Raw genomic sequence first — 14101 nt, 5'->3', positions numbered from 1 at the left:
CTCCTCGGGCAGCAGTTTGCCAGACTGGATTTATCCTGCTTCTGTAGATGGCTAATGTTAATTTCCCACATTGTCAGATAGATGCCAGTATTGTGGCTGCATTGGAGCAGTTTAGCTAAGGGTACAGCTAGTTCTGGGGAACAGGTCCTTTGCACCATAGCCAGAATCTGTAGACTTTGCTGTGTCGAGTGTACTCAAACCACTTCTGGTCACATGGAGTGCCTCGAATTGGATAAAGACTGGTATCTGCAATTGTGGTGATCTCAGGAGGAGGCTTAGAAGGATCATCCATTTGTCACTTTCTTCTGAAAAAGTCCGTAGTCTTTCATAACCTTATCTTCTGCATTCTGCGCTAGGCTCTGCCAAAATCTCAGCTCCAGGACATCACTGCCGTGGTTCCTCACGGTCAAGTCCTAGGCTCAACCATCTTCAGCTGCTTCATCAAGACTTTTTTCCATCATAAGGTCAGAAGTGGGGATGTTCCCTGCTGACTGCACAATATTCAGTACCATTCACGATTTCTCAGATGCTGAAGCAGTCCATGTTCAAATGCAGCAAGACCAAGACAATATCCAGGCTTGGGCTGACAAGAGGCAAGTAGCAAACAGAAGTGCCAGACAATGATCATCTCCAATAAGTGGTGATTACCCATCACCCCTTGACATTACCATCATGGAATTCCCCACGAACAACATCCTGAGGTTTACCATTGACCAGAAACTGAGCTGGACCAGCCATATAAATATTGTGACTACAATAACAGGTCAAAGGCCAGGAATCCTGGAGCAAGTGACTCACCTGGCTCCCCAAAGCCTGTCCACCATTGACAAGGCAGAAGTCAGGAATGTAATGGAATACTCTCCATTTGTCTGGGTGAATGCAGCTCCAACACTCAAGAAACATGATACCAGCCAGGACAAAGCAGCTTGCTTCATTGCTACCTCTTCCACAAACACTGACTTCGTCCAGCACTGACAAACAATGGCTGTCATGTCTTCAATCACAATATTTTACTGTTGCTTAAAATGTTTGACGACAAGTCTGAATGGTGAGCGACACTGATTTATTTATCATACAGCCAACACAGCTGAGTTAGTTGCTATTGTTAAGCAGCATTCCTATTTGTATGAAAACAGGAGTGTGTTGGAATATCTCAGCAGGTCTGTAGCATCCATGAGGTGAGAAGCAGACTCAGTCCAATGTAACTCTTCTTAGAACTCCAGCAGTTTGTTTCAATTTCAGATCTCCAGCGTCTGCAGTATATTGTTTTTATTTGCCTTCAGCAGGGTTGTGGTTCAGCTGTGGTCAGTAGATTTTTTACCTTTTACCTGGAGGTGCCTAATCTACTAAATCACTGGGTATTTTTAACTGTAGCTTGCTTTCTTTATTGCAGACCATCCATCACCCTCAAGACATCTTATTCAAATCTCCATCTTTTTCTCTTCATTTGTCTTGATGTGCTTGTTTCTCATGACCGCCATTTATTTGTTGGTTCTCCTTCATGGTTTGTCCCTGAATTTCCAGATACCACCTATCTCCTGATAGCCATTATGAAGACTTTATATTCAACAAAAAATTATATAGAAAATAAGTTTAGATCTAAACAGCCATAACAATTTCACACTGAAGAATCATTTATTGAGATGAACAATTTAACTTTAGCATCAAAGTCCTCATTGCTTTTGTTTCCTTTCCAAAAAGATGTAAAATTGTGACAAAGTTAAAATATTAATGATTGTAAATTTGAACCCCAAATTACTTTCAACCTAAACCTGTTGCATTCACTCGTTAATTGAATAATTTAGCAATGCATGCCTGCTACGCTTGTATGTTGGTAACATTCCACGGCAATTAAAAGCTGGCGTAAAGTTGTTAAGAATAAACAAAAATTGTCTGACACTTACTGTGAACTCATCAACAATCAAGATCATCTCCAGTAACATTTCCATGTGCCAATTAAAAGGGAAAATTGGATCCTAGAGCAAAAGTAGGCCATCTGTCTATCTGCTTCTTCACACGATCACAGCAATAGCTCACTCGTGCTTTCTCCTACATAACGTGATCCAAGGATATAATCTTGAACAACTTTTCAAACACTGTGGTTCAATCCGAAATACAGTTTGTAATTCTCTTTAATCATTCTTCACCAACAGCCAATGGTCATAATCAAAAAACTTTGTTCATACCCTTGGTTGAAAACCATTGGCATTCGGAGTACTGGAGCATTTAGTGATCCAAATGGCAGGTTCTGGAATCAGCTGCCGTCAGTGGTGGTGAAGGTGAACTCGTTGGGGTCTTTTAAGAGACTTCTGGATGATACGTGGGATTTAATGGGATTGAGGGTTATAGGTAGGCCTAGTAGGTAGGGATATGATCAGCGCAATTTGTGGGCTGAAGGGCCTGTTTGTACTGTAGTTTTCTATGTTCTAATTGTCATGTGTTAACATGATGAAAAGTATTGTTTTTTGCATGCTATACAGACAAAACATACCGCTCAAAAGAGAAGGAAATGAGAGGGTGCAGAATGTTGGAATGAAATTTTAGAAGCATAGAACGAGAGTAAAAGATAGAATTAGAAGGTATGCTGGGCACATACCTTGCAAGAAGTCGCCTTGCTCTGGTGCCATACTGTATCTCATACATTTAAATATCTACTTATTTCCATCCAAACAGAAAATGAATTCCTATAAAACTGTAACCTAAGCTTCATTAATGCCAAGCATATTAAAATGATTCATCTGACTCCCCTTCCAACCCCACCATTCTATAAAATCTTCACCTCTGAAGTCATTGAATCATGCTGGTTTCAATAACCCAAGTCATGGTCTCAAAAGACTATTTATCTGTAGATGCTGCATTAATGTGACATCCATATATGCACAATAGCAGGATTTATTGAATATAAAGATTGAGATTTGACAATCAGGGTTGATTTCAGCCGTCTCTCACCCAGGAATGCTCTAACCAATTGTAGCACGTCAAACTGTTAACATGGCTGAGGTTGATTAACTGAGATGCTAAACTAAACATAGAAGTACTTGGAAACATTTTCTTTGAGAAATAACTCCCAAGTTAAGTTGAGAATGTAATTCTATGACTGTAATTAGCTACATAAATTCAGAGCAAAGTACCTACATGGGTAATAACTGCTATTTTATGGTACTGTTTTGATAGTACACTAAATAAAAAAATCTTGAGAAATGCAAACAAATTAGATGGTAATGCCACACTACAGACATGGTATAAAAGACCTACTTTCAACTCTCCAACATTTTTCTGGCATAATTTGACATGGTCTTTTTGTGGTTTTGACCAAAAATACGTTCTTAACTACCTTAGCCATAGCATTACAGAAATGAAAGGCTACCCTTAAATAATAGTCTTTTCAAAGCAAATGGTTTCCTCCAAGACTTGGCTGCCTAGCTGATACATGAGGACTTTGTGCACTTCGTCTAAATTAAAGCAACTATTGATAAGCCAATATTTCACTGGTGTAATATCTAAATACCATTATGTTTAGCCCAATAACACCCAAGTTGTCTTTCAATTCTTGGCTTAAATACTTCTATTCATGCATATATGGTATTTGAGCAGAGGTGATATTTCAGAAAACAGCAGGGGAATAAATTCCACACTGACAGTCAAAGTTTTGAACACAAAATCACACTATATTTACAAGTAAAAAATAGCATTGCCATTTCTAGGTCTTTACTTGAAAACAAAATTACACTCATTGCTCCGCACATTCATCTCTTAAATATACCCCCTCTCTCAAACTAATTCTTCAAGTTTCCTTTCTTCCCTTATTTTCCAAAATTTGCATGTTGTTTTCTCTTTTTACCCCATATTTCTGATTTTCTCTATCTTTTCATCACTTTCTTCTCTCCTTTTTTCCCTTTTTCATTTCTTTGCTGTTTCTCTCATACTGTCTCCAAGTCTTAACATTACAGTTGTCTTATTCTTTCTCCCCTTTGTTTCGTGCCATGGATTGTATAGTTATCAACTGTGGCCCTTTGTCTCATAATTCCAAGTAGGACCCTTAGTCTAGGTAACACCATCTGTCTTCTTTCTGGCTGCGAAAATGGATAGTGCTGAAAATTTGCATTTGTGGCTGTAGCAGCAGTGTCACTCCTGTTAGCCTGAAGCATGGCAAAGGATTAAGTGATTAAGAGTGGAGTGCTTGCCAAACACTGAATACGGTAGCATATATGGCTCGAAGCAAAAGGATTCAAATTAGCTGCATAAACATATGAACAAAGAGCCTATTTAACATAAAAATGGATGAGGACAAGTAGTCCCATTTTCCCCAACGAATCTTTAATATAACTAAAGACAGACCAAATTCAGGTTTTAGGTTTTAAGAATTTTAGTCCTCTTCAAATCTAACAATTTCTTCTCCTCTCCCCCCCCCCAAATCCTGCTCAAAGAACCTTTCATTAAAAGTGCACTCAGCTTTTTGAACAGATTAAATTTCTCAGAGTGAGGGACGCTTAGCTTACATCACCTATTTTCCTTTATTTAAAAGAAATATATAAAGGAATCTTGACCAGTTCAGGATTTGTATTGACTTGATTTTTCTTACCTTATCTAAAGAGGGGGGGGGAGAGAAGAGCAAAGAACAAAATTTTAAAAAACCTTTAGTATTCAGGGTTACAATCTAGAAGCAAGTATTGCAAGCTCACCATGAAATTACTAAACTAATATCATTTGAAATGTTTTACTCTTTGCCTTAACCAGAAAAACATTGGCTTACAATGACCATTTAAGGGCTTATCATTGTTCCAATCCCGAAGAAATACATACAACTTTGTCAAAAATCAGACGTATAATCACCGATATTTGAGATGAATGAATGAAATAACATTTTTGTTTTAGATAGGCGGCGAAGTGAAGGAGCAGTTGGTTAAATTTCTCAGTTATGTTTCCCAGAAAACTTACTTCAAAGAACATCTTTATCTTTTAATGGTCATACTAGATTTTAGGATTATCTTTTGCTATCATTCTGTAGTGCAGATAAGAATGCCAGTGGCTATTACTGCAGACCCAACAATAATATATACTAGTTAGGTTAAAAAGAAAGGGAGGAGGGAAGGATGAATGTTTTGTCTTGCCTGGTATGGCCCTTTTATTAATCGGGGATCAGATGGCCAAAGACCAAAAAAGTTGGCATTTTTAGCGACAGGAATTGTGTAATTATGGCTTTGATGATGAGACAAAGTACAGGAATGGTATAGAGAATCTGGTGAACTGGTGCGGCAACAATAATCTCTCCCTCAATGTCAACAAAATGAAGGAGACGGTCATTGACTTCAGGAAGCGTAAAGGAGAACATGCCCCTGTCTATGTCAATGGGGGCAAAGTAGAAAGGGTCACGAGCTTCAAGTTTTTAGGTGTCCAGATCACCAACAATCTGTCCTGGTCCCCCCAGTGCTCTAACAAGTCTAAAGAAATTTGGCATGTCAGTTACAACTCTCATCAATTTTTATAGATGCACCATAAAAAGCATTCTTTCCTGTTGTATCACAGCTTTGTATGCCTCCTGCTCTGTCCAAGACCACAAGGAACTACAAAAGGTCATGAAAGTAACCCAATCCATCACACAAACCAGCTTCCCATTCATTGACTGTCTACACTTCCCGCTGCCTTGACAAAACAGCTATACAGACCCAATCACTCCAGACATTCTCTCTTCCACCTTCTTCCATCAGGAAAAAGATACAAAAGTCTGAGGTCACAAACCAACTGTATCAAGAACAGCTTCTTCTCTGCTATCAGACATTTGAATGGACTTATCTTGTATTGAGATGATTTTTCTGTTCACCCTGGCTATGACTGTAACATTACATTCTGCACTCTCTCATTTCCTTCTCTATGAATGGTATGTTTATGAGAGTATTTCTCTCAGTTTATAAGTCCCCAAAAGTATTGTCCCCTTGAACTAGCTTTCAGCTTTATGTCATTTTGCATAATGATTATTTTCACATCAAGTCCTGTGCTTTGTTTGAATTTCTGCAAAAGTAGTCAGTTCTTCAATGTCCACTTGAAAAATAGATTCAAGGCAACAACGATTTGTTCCATCTTATTTGTTGAATTCCTTTTCCAATTTGTTCAGGTGGTCACAGAATTTGTTTTAATAAGACTCTTTCTGTTTGACCTATTGCTGGATTTCTCCCGATCTGGGACATGCTCAGTAATTTTGTTCTTTAACTGGGAGGATCACAGGCCCAGTTTCAGCTTGTACAGTTTCACTGCACTGATCACGTGTGAGAAGTGTCTGTCCCTCCTTTGCAGTTCCAGGTTCCGCTCATTCAATTTTGCACTTACGTCTGTATGAAATGGAGGTGCCGGTGCTGGACTGGGCTAGGCAAGATAAGGTCACATGAGACCAGGTTATAGTCCACAGGTTTATTTGAAATCAGAACTTCTCGGAGCGCTGCTCCTACGCTTCACCTGACAAAGGAGCAACAATTTGACAGCTTGTGATTTTAAATAAACCTGTTAGACTACAGCCTGGTGTTGTGTGACCTCATCTTGTCTGTACAAAGATGTGAAGTGGTTAAGTTGAGGAAAAGTGCTCTGGAGATTTTTAAATCTGCTTTGAAATTATCACCTTTATTAAATCAAGAAATGAAATGTGCAGCCAGCTGTCAGATAATGTGTGATTGCTAGACTTGGTCATACAACCCTATAGTGCAGAAAGAGGCTCTTCGGCCCATCGAGTCTGCACCAAACACTTTCCCACCCAAGCCCTACCCCTACATATTATACCCAACAATCCCTTTAACCTACGCATCCCTGAACACTAAGGGGCAATTTCTTAGCGTGGCCAGTCAACCTAATCCAGCATGTCTTTGGACTGTGGGAGGAAACCGGAGTACCCGGAGGAAATTCACGCAGACACGAGGAGAACGTGGTGTTTCTTACAGACATGAGCATTGCATAAGCAGAGGTAAACGATCCTGAAACCAATGGTTCAGATGCAAGTCTGGCAATCTCACCACAGCCAATCGTGAATGGCTGTGGAAAATTAACTAACTAAAGGAATTGGTGCCATGAACCTCTCCATCAGTGTCAGCAACTGAGGGGACAAAAAACAACACCTGATCATTTGAAACCATCTTCAGCCAGAACTGCTGAGTGGACGATCAACTTAAGGAACCTCCTAAAATCCCTGGCCAGGGTTGACCAATTTAATTCACTCCACATGACCACTGTGTAATTCAGTCCAAAGATGTAAGGGTTAGGTTGATTGGCCATGCTAAAAATTGCCCTTAGTGTCCTGAGATGCATACGTTAGCGGTATTAGTGGGTAAATATGTAGGGATATGAGGGTAGGGCCTGGGTGGGATTGTGGTCGGTGCAGACTCAATGGGCCGAATGGCCTCCTTCTGTACTGTAGAGTTTCTACGATTCTATGACATGATCAAGAAATGTTTATGTATACTTGATACAACAAAGGCTACGGGCTTTGACAATATCCTGCCTCTAGTGCTGGGAAATTTAAAAAACGTTCCCCGTTCGGGTCCAAACTTTAGAAGCTAGCTCTGATTTCCAGACGTTTGTGTCATGAACTACTTACATATGAATCCCAAGCTCACATTTCATGTTCACAGCTTGTTCACTTGCGATTCCAAACAGTTTTAGAAACCACTGAAACATGGCGATCATTTTATATTAAAAATCTAATACATCGCTATGCTGGGGCTTACACAGAAACATTTGCATTCATGTTACGAACTAGGCTTTAACCAAACCACAGAATGAGCAGAACAGGCACAAAGAACCCCACTTCAAAATGGACCATTCAAAAATTCCAAAGAAAACCAAATGCATTTTCATGCATCAGACTAGTAACCAGAAGACAATGCACAACTTATTCAAAGTTATATTGTTCTATTCTTGCTTGATCTGAGAGACAGGTCTAGTTTCACTACATGACCACTATGTAATTAAACTGAAGGCAGCTTCCTGATCATTGGACAGTCCTGCTTGGCTGTACACAGTTGATTTGGTATGCTACTATTCTTGCCAAATTGTTGAAGTTTCAATGCATTATGGATCAGCTAAATTCTAAACAATAATTTTTAATTGGACATAAAATTTATAAGATACAGATTTAGGACCATGCGTACAATGTCTGGGAAAGCCTCGTCACAAAAGGGTATTGTGCCTCCCTTTAGTTGCAGGACTGAGGCCTACTTGAGGACTTGATGGCCACGGATGTTGCCATGGCCAGTGTGGCACGGAAGCTGATTGGCCAAACAGGTTGATTAAGAACCTGTAAATCCTTCCGATACATCTGTGCTGAGTGGCAAAAGCGCAGGTGTCTTCTGGTCAATGATGCTTGATGCAGTGTGATGCCCCTAAGTTATAGCTACTGGTGACACGCTGGCAACCTGTTGCAAAAATATATGGGGAAAAGAATCTTTGTTCAAGAGAGTTCATGCAGCCAGCCTGGAAATGGTAACATGTAGTTCCTTCCTCAACTAATCGGGCCCAAGAAATACAAAATCTCTGACCGGAAAGATTTGCAAATTTCATTGTCAGCCAAGTTAGATACTCAAACAGAAGTTTAGCATGTACAAGTTTCAGAACTGGTTCCAATCTTGCAGTTGTAGATCAGCTTGGAAGCACATTAATAGTGGTGCCCCACTAGTGCCCAGCAGTACTTTTCTACCACATAACTCTCCAGTGCATTTCCAATTACTCCAACCATAGCTAATTCATCATTTAATTTCCATTCTGGTGCATGCGTCTTCTGTTACCACTGACCGCAGGTATTTGCAACTACTCACTTTCTCAAAACCTTCACTCCGATCCTCTTCCCTTGGTTCAAACTGACAAGGCCATAAACTGGATCTTTGGTCTACTGATCTTCATATCCCTTTCTATCAGTGCTTTTTTCTAGATATTCAAACACGTTCTCACCATCCCCAAGACATAACTCAAGATAATCTGCAAACATCTATTATGATGAAATTTCTTGTCTCACTTGTCCAGTTAGAACATCCATGAAAATCAAGAGAAGAAAGGGGATCAATGCTAATCTTGCACAATCCAACTCACTCTCCCTCAGTTATTATTTTTGTCTGGTATTCCTTGGCTATGTCACTGTACGTACTTCTCAAGTACTACATGAATTCTAGTACATATCTATACTTCCTCACTAGGCACCCAGTCACAAGCATTCTCTAAATCAATTAATATAACCTTCATGCTGCATTTCTCCATTACTTGTCTCAAATGGCAACAGTGGTGCTTCTTTTGGTTTAACTCTGAACTGACCTTCACAGATCTGCATTATTTTTCTCAGTCTCTGTTCCATGACACACTTCCATTTCTTGAAGGTATGAGGTAGTAGTTTAATCCCTTGGTCATTTTTCCAAACATTGATGTCTGCCATTCCTTTGAAGAAGTCTCACCAGGTTGTGAGACTTCTTACTGTGTTTACCCCAGTCTAACGCTGGCGTCTCCACATCATGACTACTACCGACACCGCAAACTGCCGGATCCAAGTGGAAAGATCTCCAAGAAGATTGCGCATATCGACACAGACATCAAGTTTTTACAAAGATGCAAGAAAGCAGACAAGATACCGACTTTAATCTGGTGTTGAAAAACTTCTTACTGTGTTTCCTTTGAATGTCAGTACCAAATGCTTTTTCTGCATTGCTTTGCGATTTTCACTTGAATCAAAACACAACTGATTAACTTGTTCAGGATCTGGACTCAATATTCACTGAGGAGGTCCATACTTGCACTGGTATCTTATCTGAGCCTATTGCTTTGCTGTTTTTCATTCCTTCCAGCGCTGTTCTGATGATCAGGGGACATGAACTTGAACTATTCAAAAATATAAACAGGCTAGATATTAGGTGGTTCTTCTTTTCCCAGACAGTGGTAAGCCTGAAATATTTTGCCAGCTTGTAGTGTGTACTGACTCTCCAGATGCCTTCAAGAAGCTAAGCTAGCTCTTGACTACAGTAAAAAAATTCACAACATAAAGAAAGTAGATTGATTAACAGTCAGTGCATAGCCAGTATGATCTCTGGACTATGTTCAATCACCTAAAGGGATCAGAAAGGAATTTTCTAGTTTATTCCCCCTTTATTAATTCTGGAATTGATTTTTGCATTTTCTGAGGTTACATGACTGTAACCAATATAGGTAGGAAGTATTGAGTCATGATGCTCCAGACATCATGCAAGGCCACATGGGCCATACGCTCGTTTCCTGTCTGATTTTCATAAACGACACACTTTGTATCTTCCAGCTTGACTTTTGGGACAGTCTACTTTACAAACTTCGGGCAGGGTTTAGAACTTAATGGTAGCAAATTTATGAAAATATGTTCCAACTTCCAAATGTAACATCTCTAAGCTTAAGGCAACCAACATGGCAGAGGTTAAAAATCCAAACCAAAATCTGAAAAGCTAGATGAGCATCTGCAGAGAAACGGTAAGACTGATGTTTCATTAGCTGGGGTTATACAACTGAAATGTTAACTTAGCCATGCTCTACACAAATGCTATCTCAACTACTGCAGGTATCCAGCACTTCCTATTTTGAGAAACAAAGTAGTTTTTAAAAAAATTAAATACTGATAATTGCCAAATACATTTTCATATTGACAAAAACTTATAAATCTCAGAATATGTTGTCTGATGGATCAAGAAATTAAAAAATGAATCAGCTAATAGCACAGTGATAACTGGTTGTCTCAGATTAACCTGATACTGCAGGTCTTCACTCACCTTCATGACATTGTCTATGGTAAAGCCGCTATTCTCTGTTCCCAACTCCTTCAGCAAGCACTCCACCAACTCAATTTGATTCACCATCAGGCGACCTGGAACTTGTGGTTTCAAAGGCTGCATTAACTGAGGTGGGATAATGTGAAGAGGTCGAACTTCTTTAAGCAATGCCATTTCCTGTGAAGGGATAAGTTTTTTTTCAATGTTCACAATTCCATTTAATTTTTTTGTTCACTGTGAATATTGATACTCAGAAAGGCAACAAAAATAATTGATATTACAACATATTGGATAGTTACAATTTTTACAATGCATTCCAACTTTAAGCCAGCCACATACCTCCAATAAGGCTTTAGGAGTAGGTCAGGTTTAGCTGTCTCATGTAGTTGTCAATTTACGCAACACGGCCTGATCCAGATTCAATTTTTACGTCATGTTGCATTGTTATTTACAGCCATCAATTTTAGTAATGCAATTGCCAGTGCTCCTCACTTGCACAATAGGCAAAAATACAACCCAGCTGTCAAATAGGAGGCAGAGAGTGGGGGTCAATGGGTGCTATTCCGATTGGCGGATGGTGACTAGTGGAGTGCCCCAGGGGTCGGTGCTGGGGCCTCAGCTATTTACCATTTACATAGATGATCTGGAGGAGGGAACCGAGTGTATGGTGTCGAAATTTGCTGACGACACCAAGATTGGTGGAACGGCAAATTGCGCGGAGGGTGTGGAGAGTCTGCAGAAGGATCTAGATAGGCTGGGCAAATGGGCCAGGAACTGGCAAATGGAATTTAATGTTGGCAAGTGCGAGGTGGTCCACTTTGGTAGGAATAATGGTAGGAAGGACTATTACTTACGTGGCGAAAAACTGCAGCAGGCGACGGTGCAGAGGGACCTCGGGGTCCTTGTGCATGAGTTGCAAAACCCAGCCTGCAGGTGCAGCAGGTGGTCAGGAAGGCGAATGGGATGCTGGCCTTCATCGCGAGGGGGATTGAATATAAAAGTAGGGAGGTCTTGCTGCAGCTGTATAGGGCACTGGTGAGGCCGCAGCTGGAGTACTGTGTGCAGTTTTGGTCGCCGCACTTACGCAAGGATATTTTGGCCTTGGAGGGAGTGCAGAGGAGGTTTACTAGGCTGATGCCGGAGTTGAGGGGGTTGAGCTATGAGGAGAGGCTGAATAAACTAGGCTTGTACTCGTTACAGTTTAGAAGAATGAGGGGAGATCTCATTGAGACATATAAGATGATGAATGGGATGGATAGGATAGAGGTGGAGAGACTCTTCTTTCCACTCAGAAAGGACAGTAGGACCAGGGGGCACAGCCTCAAGATAAAGGGGGGGCGGTTTAGAACGGAGTTGAGGAGGAACTTCTTCACTCAAAGGGTGGTGAATCTCTGGAATTCTCTGCCCGTTGAAGTGGTGGAGGCTGCCTCGCTAAATATTTTAAAGACGCGGGTTGATGGGTTTTTGATAAGCGAGGGGATTAAGGGTTATGGGGAGAGGGCGGGAAAGTGGAACTGAGCCACGACAGATCAGCCATGATCTTATTGAATGGCGGGGCAGGCTCGAAGGGCTAGATGGCCTACTCCTGCTCCTATTTCTTATGTTCTTAGTAAGGAAATCAGAAGATCCTATATATGACTCCAAATCTGCCCTGAATTAAATGATTCCAGTTGGTCAAAATAAGCATGCCACAATTGCATCTGACATCCATGGACGAGGGACAAGACAAAGGAACAGTGCTATGAAAGCTTGAGATTTCAAATAAACCTGTCTGACTTTAACCTGTTTCACGTGACCTCTCATCTTGTCCACCCCAGTCCAACACTGGCATCTCCACATCATGTACAAGGGAGGACTATATAACCCAGGGTCTAAACTTGTGTTTGCCTACACTGCAAGTGCCTTCGTCAATCTTCCTAAGTACTGGTGGCGGAATGAGAAATTAAATGCATCAATCTAACAAAAGAAACATGACTTCAAAAATTCAATCCATTGACCACAGCATCTTATTAACATACAAGGCAAAATTATAGAAGAATAAGTGACCAAGAGAATGGTAGACAAATATCCTTTTGGGATCAGTACAAGAGAACTGAATCAGTGGATTTAAATAATCTGAATATACACATATGATCATACCTTTTAGAAACAAAGAAATAAAATGTAATTTATTTGAACTGATCTTCATTTTATCAATGTAAATAAATTTGTTTACGTCAGAGCAATAGTTTAACTGCTGTTCTGCATTATTCAGACTATTGGCCTGGAGCTTTTTGAGACTATTATACACAGTATCACTTGGAACAGTCATTTAAAAAAAATTCTGTCATGGAATGTGAACTTCACTGGCAAGTCAAGCATTTGTTGCTCATCCCAAATTGCTTTCGCAAAGATGGTGGTGGGGCAGATGAGCCACCTTTTGGGCTTCTGCAGTTCATCTGTAATAGCTACACGAACACTGCTGTCAGGGAGAGACTTCCAGGATTGGAGCCAGCAACAGTGAAGGTTATATACATCAAAGACAGGATGGTGCGCGCTTTTGGATTGGAAATTGGAGGGAAACTTGCAGGTGGTGGTGTTTCCGTGCACCCACTGTCCTTATTCTCCTAGATGGTAGTGACCATGGGTTTGGAAGGTACTCTTGAAACTTTGGTTAGTTACCGCAGTACATCGAGCAGGTAGTAAACTCTGCTGCCACTTCACAGTGGGGGCGTACATGATAAATAGAAACATAGAAAAACTACAGCACAATACAGGCCCTTCGGCCCACAAAGTTGTGCCGAACATGTCCCTAATATTTAACGCAGTGCATGAGTTCCTGGACATATCCTGCGACACACACACACGCTCCCACACATTGCTTAGTCTGGTCCAGTTCAGTTTCTGGGTCAGTGGTATGCCCCAGGTTATTGATTTTGTCTGAGGAATTTGCATGTTCTCCCAACGTCTGCGTGCGATTCTTCCGGGTGCTCCGATTTCTTCCCACAGTCCAAAGATCATGCAGATTAGGTGAATTGGCTATGTTAAATTGTCCCTTGGTGTCTGTAGGTACAGAGATGTGGTACATGTGCGTGAGTGTGCATAGTGGGGTGGGGGGTGCCCATGTGTGTGGGGGAGTGTGCGTGTGTCACAGGGTGGGCCTGTGAAAGATGCTCTGTCAGAGCCAGTGCAGACTTGATGGGCTGAGTGGCCTCCATATGCATTGTAGGGATTCTATGATTCAGTACCTCATGAACACTACAGTCATAAGTCGAAATCACCATCTTGTAACAGAGGAAAGGTCAGCTGAAGATGTTTGGATTTCAGACAATAGCTTGAAGAACGCTTGCAGCAATGTCCTGGGGCTG

At 40.8% G+C, this 14101-nt stretch overlaps 1 protein-coding gene across 6 annotated transcripts in view; it reads right to left on the bottom strand.

Moving 5' to 3' along the window:
* cep104 (centrosomal protein 104) overlaps positions 1 to 14101 on the bottom strand; it is a 233140-nt gene that overhangs the window by 139794 nt on the left and 79245 nt on the right. For all 6 annotated transcript variants that reach the window (XR_013889685.1, XR_013889686.1, XM_080215502.1 and 3 more), the window contains exon 14: positions 10755 to 10931. Coding sequence is in view for 4 of the 6 variants with exons in the window: in XM_080215502.1 (XP_080071628.1) it covers positions 10755 to 10931 (177 nt within the window). In the remaining 2 variants the exon portion in view is untranslated. The remainder of the gene's footprint in view (positions 1 to 10754; positions 10932 to 14101) is intronic.

This window comes from Carcharhinus amblyrhynchos, chromosome 30 (genome assembly GCF_965287045.1).
Source record: "Carcharhinus amblyrhynchos chromosome 30, sCarAmb.v2.hapA, whole genome shotgun sequence".
NCBI lineage: Eukaryota > Metazoa > Chordata > Chondrichthyes > Carcharhiniformes > Carcharhinidae > Carcharhinus > Carcharhinus amblyrhynchos.
This window is presented reverse-complemented; position numbering and strand designations above follow the sequence as displayed.